The 4,389-nt window shown below is 48.0% G+C and overlaps 1 protein-coding gene across 1 annotated transcript; it reads right to left on the bottom strand.

Annotated features, from left to right (window-relative positions):
* Positions 1–1,912: 1,912 nt before the first annotated feature.
* LOC309969950 (histone deacetylase complex subunit SAP25-like) lies at positions 1,913–3,064 on the bottom strand (the record flags this gene model as incomplete). Its single annotated transcript, XM_082852051.1, is given in 2 exon segments — positions 1,913–2,896; positions 2,899–3,064. Coding segments are annotated over 2 exon segments (600 nt in total). The 3' UTR covers positions 1,913–2,462.
* Positions 3,065–4,389: the final 1,325 nt, after the last annotated feature.

Below are 4,389 nucleotides of genomic sequence, written 5' to 3'. Positions count from 1 at the left end.
CTCTGAGTGTGGGAGTAGTAAGCTGTGCTTTAAACAAACAGCCCCATCCCTCAGCAGTAATTAGCAGCAACAATAGGCATCTTCACAGGACCAGATTGACAGGTGGCTCACAACACACAGCCTCAAGCCTGGCCTGGAACCAGGCTTGGATGCTACACCTGTGGAGCCCGTCAGTCCATGCTTGGGCAGCCTAAGAGGCACCGGCACAGAAGTGACATACCCATTCTTGGGCCATTTGCTGGAAACTTGCTATGTACTAGGCACTGAGAGGAACACAAAAGAAATGTAAGACACAGACCATACCCACAGTCAAGAGAATCGAGGAGACAAGATTAAGTTTGAAAAGTTATAGTAGCACAGAAATATACATAACTGTCCCCCCATATCTGGGGATTGGTTCCAGGATCTTCCCCCCCCCTTCACCCCGGAGCTACCAAAATTCATGGATGTTCAAGTCTCCCGTATAGAATGGTGTAGTATTTGCATATAAGTTATGCACATCCTCCCATATACCGGTTTTTTTTTTTTTTTGGCCACGCTACGAGGCTTGCAGGATCTTAGTTCTCCAACCAGGGATTGAACCCGGGCCATGGCAGTGAAAGTTCCGAGTCCTAACCACTGGACCACCAGGGAATTCCAGTATACTTTAAATCATCTCTAGAGTACTTATAATAGCTAATACAATGTAAAGGCTATTTAAATAGCTGTAAATACAGTGTAAATGCTATGTAAATAGTGGCTAGTGAGGGGGCAATTTCAAGTTTTGCTTTTTGGAACTTTATGGAATTTTTTTTTCTTGAATATTTTCAGTCCTTGGCTTGTTGAATTCACAGATAAGGAGGGCCAACTGTATATTACATATAAGGGATGTGGACCCTCAGAGCCAAATGGGAATTCTGGACCAGGTGACGGAAGGGAGAGAGGTCTGTATCACACTGGCATGTTTCTTGTAAAAGAAGTAGGAAACACAAAGAAGAATAAAGAAGAAAATGAATCATATTAACACTTGTCAGAGGTAAACGTTGTTACTATTTTGGTTACATCCTTTAAGATCTTTTTTCTGTGCACATATATGGGTATAAACACACACATTTCATTACATAAATGGGTTCATATGCTCATGTGGTACATACTGCTCTTTGTCTTGCTTTTTATACTTAGCGATAAGTTGTGGACAGTTTTCCTTGTCAGTAAACTAAAGGTCTCTTGTATTTCACTGTGTACCTACCATGATTTAACTAATCCCTTGTTATTGCCCCTTTAGGTTACTGACAGTGGTGGCCGATATATAATACCGACACTGTGCACATCCTATTTTTATGCTTAGGTTATAGTCTTTAAGTAGAATCAAAGAATATGCGCACTTTCGGCAGTTTTGGTACATATTGCCCAATTGCTTTTCAGAAAGGATATATCAACTTAGGCTCTCCAGTCCTGTGAGAGTGTCTCTTTCACTACATCCTTCCCAATACTAGGTATTATTATTATTTTTAACTGCAAATTTGATAAGCAAAATAGTGTTTCGTTGTTACTGCTTTATTTTTCTTTATTATTTTATCACTTGGACTTTTATTTTTTTATAGGCCAATTAGTCATTGGTAATTCTCTTGACAAATTGTTTGATTATGTACTTAGTTTTCAATTGGAATAGTCTTTTTTCGTTTTATTTGTGCAGTATTTTATTATTATTATTTAGTGTAGTTTATTCTTTTTGTCTTACTGATTGATAAGGGTACTTGATGAATATTCAGTCTATTAACTCTTTGTCTTTTTTATATTACAAATATTTTATCCTAGATTGTCATTTGCCATTTAGTTTTGTTCACTATTTAAGCATTTGTAAAAGTGAAATGTCCATGCAATCGAGGTAGTCTGTCTAGGCTTTCCGAACGACTGGGCTGGAGTGGCCATGACTGGGAGCAGGGAGGCCCATTGGTGGCCCCTGCACTGGTACCAAGGTGGCAAGACGAGGCCCACAGTCAGGGCCAGGCTGGAGAGGATGGAGCTGTGCAGTTCAAGACAGAGTAGAGGTGATCAAGATGTGGTGATCTTGAGTGGGGGAGTGAAGAAGGAGGGAGAGGAGTCTGGGGTGACTCACAGGGTGCTGACCTGTATGGCAGAGTGAGCAGGTGGAGGAAGAGCCAGAATCGGGAATACAGGAAGAAAGGGGCTAGGGGTCAGGCGCAGAGACTGTTGTAATTCCTCTAGGGATTGTTGTTGGAGCCTCCTGGTAGAGAGCCCTCTTTGGTGTTTGAATCTGTAGGCCTGGCCTTGCTTCTGTCTCTGTGTCAAGCTCGGAGAGGCTTTCTCTGCTACAGAATTATAGATTTAAATAAATTCTCTTTTAATACTTTGTTTCATCTGTTTTTTTAGGATTTTTTTTTTTTTTGCAAACCAACACTGTTTTATTGTCAACAGAGCCTGCCTGGGGAAGTAGGGGGCCCACTCTGCCCCCCGAGGGGCTATGGACCTTGGTTGTCTGGGGCCCATGGGAGAGATGGGTCTGTGCAGTGAGAACAGCTCTGGCCACCACTGGCACCTGGGTGGTCAGAGACAGGGTCTGGGGGGCCAGCAGGGGGCATGGGAGCCCCCGGGGAGCTGGATCTTGGCTCCCCCTGGCTCATCTGCAGGAGGCCAGTGAGGGCTATCAGCTCAGGCCCACTGAGCCAGGCGGTGGAGCAGCCAGAGGATGGGATGGGGAGGACCCAGGGGGACATTACTGGGGGTGGGAGCAGCAGTTTCAGAGAGCCCATCACCTGCTGAGGGGCCTGAGACAGGTGCAGGGGAGCATGCTGCCCACAGGGCAGCAGAGGGTCAGAAAGAAAGACGTCTTCACAGCGTGTCACTGGGAACCCTGCATCCCTGGGTGCCTGCTCTCCACTCTGATGTCCTGCTAGATGGGCCTGAGGCCTCTGCCTGATGCTGCCTTGTACAGAGGCCAGAATGAGGGATGGCATGAGGTCCAGCCTGAGAAGGAGGTGCCTGACCCACAGCTGGGTCCCCACACCAGCCGAGGTCCCGCTTGCGCCTCATAGTTGGGGTCCCAGGATGCCAGCAGGGTCATCTTTGACGGGGCCACCTCCCAGGTCGTCTGTGGGGAGTGGGGAACTGGGGCTCCCGGGGACCACTCAGCAGCCAGGCCTGGGGGCGGCCAAGGCAGCAGCTGCTCTTTCCGGTCCAGGAAGGCCTTCGGGACCAGGGCTGAAGGCTGTCCTGTGGGGTGTTCTTGGTTCCCCCAGGGCTTCCTCTCCAGAGTCCCAGGCCTGGCACCTGCTCTTCACCGGCACCCCACCGCCGAGAGGTCCAGGGCAACATGCCACATCCAGGGGGAAGGCAGGGCAGGGCCCTGCGCCGCCCGGCCCGCCTGCCAGGCCCCTCCCGGCTCCCACTCGGGCCCAGCTTCCCTCAGCGGCCTGTGCTGGCCTGTGCGCCCCTGCGAGCCCAGGTTGCGGCCCACCTCACAGGCTTTACATTTAAATGTGGATGGAATTTGTCATATTTTGGTGATTGTGAGTTAAAGATTTAACTTTTTTTCCCCTAAGTGACTAATGATTAAAACATCTATCCTTGCTCTCGTGATCTGAAATAACACCTGTGTCTCACAGTATATTTCCATGTATATACCTGAGTCTGCTCTAGAATTCTCTGGTGTGTTCCACTGAATTGCCTGCTCCTGCACCAGCGCCGTTCTGATCACATTTTCTTTAAATATATCTAATAGGTGCTAGGGTAAGGTGTACTTCACACTTTTTTTCCTCAGAATTTCCTTTGTTCTTTTAGGATGGACTGCAAAATCATTGTAAGCCCTGCTCCCTTGGACTGCACAGTGGGAGCTGGAAACACGGGTGACCCCATTGGGACCCTTTGTATTCATAAGCACCAAATATACCAGGAACTGGGTTTGGTGAGCCTGGACTTTCTTCTTGATACAGAAATCACATGGGGCCTCTTTAGGAAGAAGCCCCTCACTGCCATTGACTTGGGGCATCGCCCAGTCTCTGGCCCAAAGACAGTCCTGTGGACCCTCAGAGCTCCTATGTCCTTGCTGCTGTGGCTGTTACAGCACCCAGCCATATGCTCCCCACTGTAACCAAGCCAGCCTATACTGGGGTTTTATTCTCCATCTTGCAGGGAATCCTGTCTCTAGCCTGTGCCCTCCGTGTGCTCTCCAAGCCTGCTGTCCTCTAATGATTTTCTGTAGGTTAGCTCTGAGGATCTTTTCTTTTCTTTTTTTCTTTTTTCCAATATTTATTTATTTGGCTGCCCAGGGTCTTAGTTGTGGCACACAACTTCATTGTGGCGTGCAGGATCTTTAGTTGCAGCCTGCAACTAAAGTTGCAGCATGCATGCGGGGATCTAGTTCCCTGACCAGGGATCGAACCCGGGCCC

Source organism: Leucopleurus acutus (genome assembly GCF_964270905.1).
Source record: "Leucopleurus acutus genome assembly, chromosome: 12".
NCBI classification, from domain to species: Eukaryota; Metazoa; Chordata; class Mammalia; order Artiodactyla; family Delphinidae; genus Leucopleurus; species Leucopleurus acutus.
The sequence above is the reverse complement of the archived record's forward strand: the minus strand, read 5'-3'. Positions and strand labels throughout refer to the sequence as shown.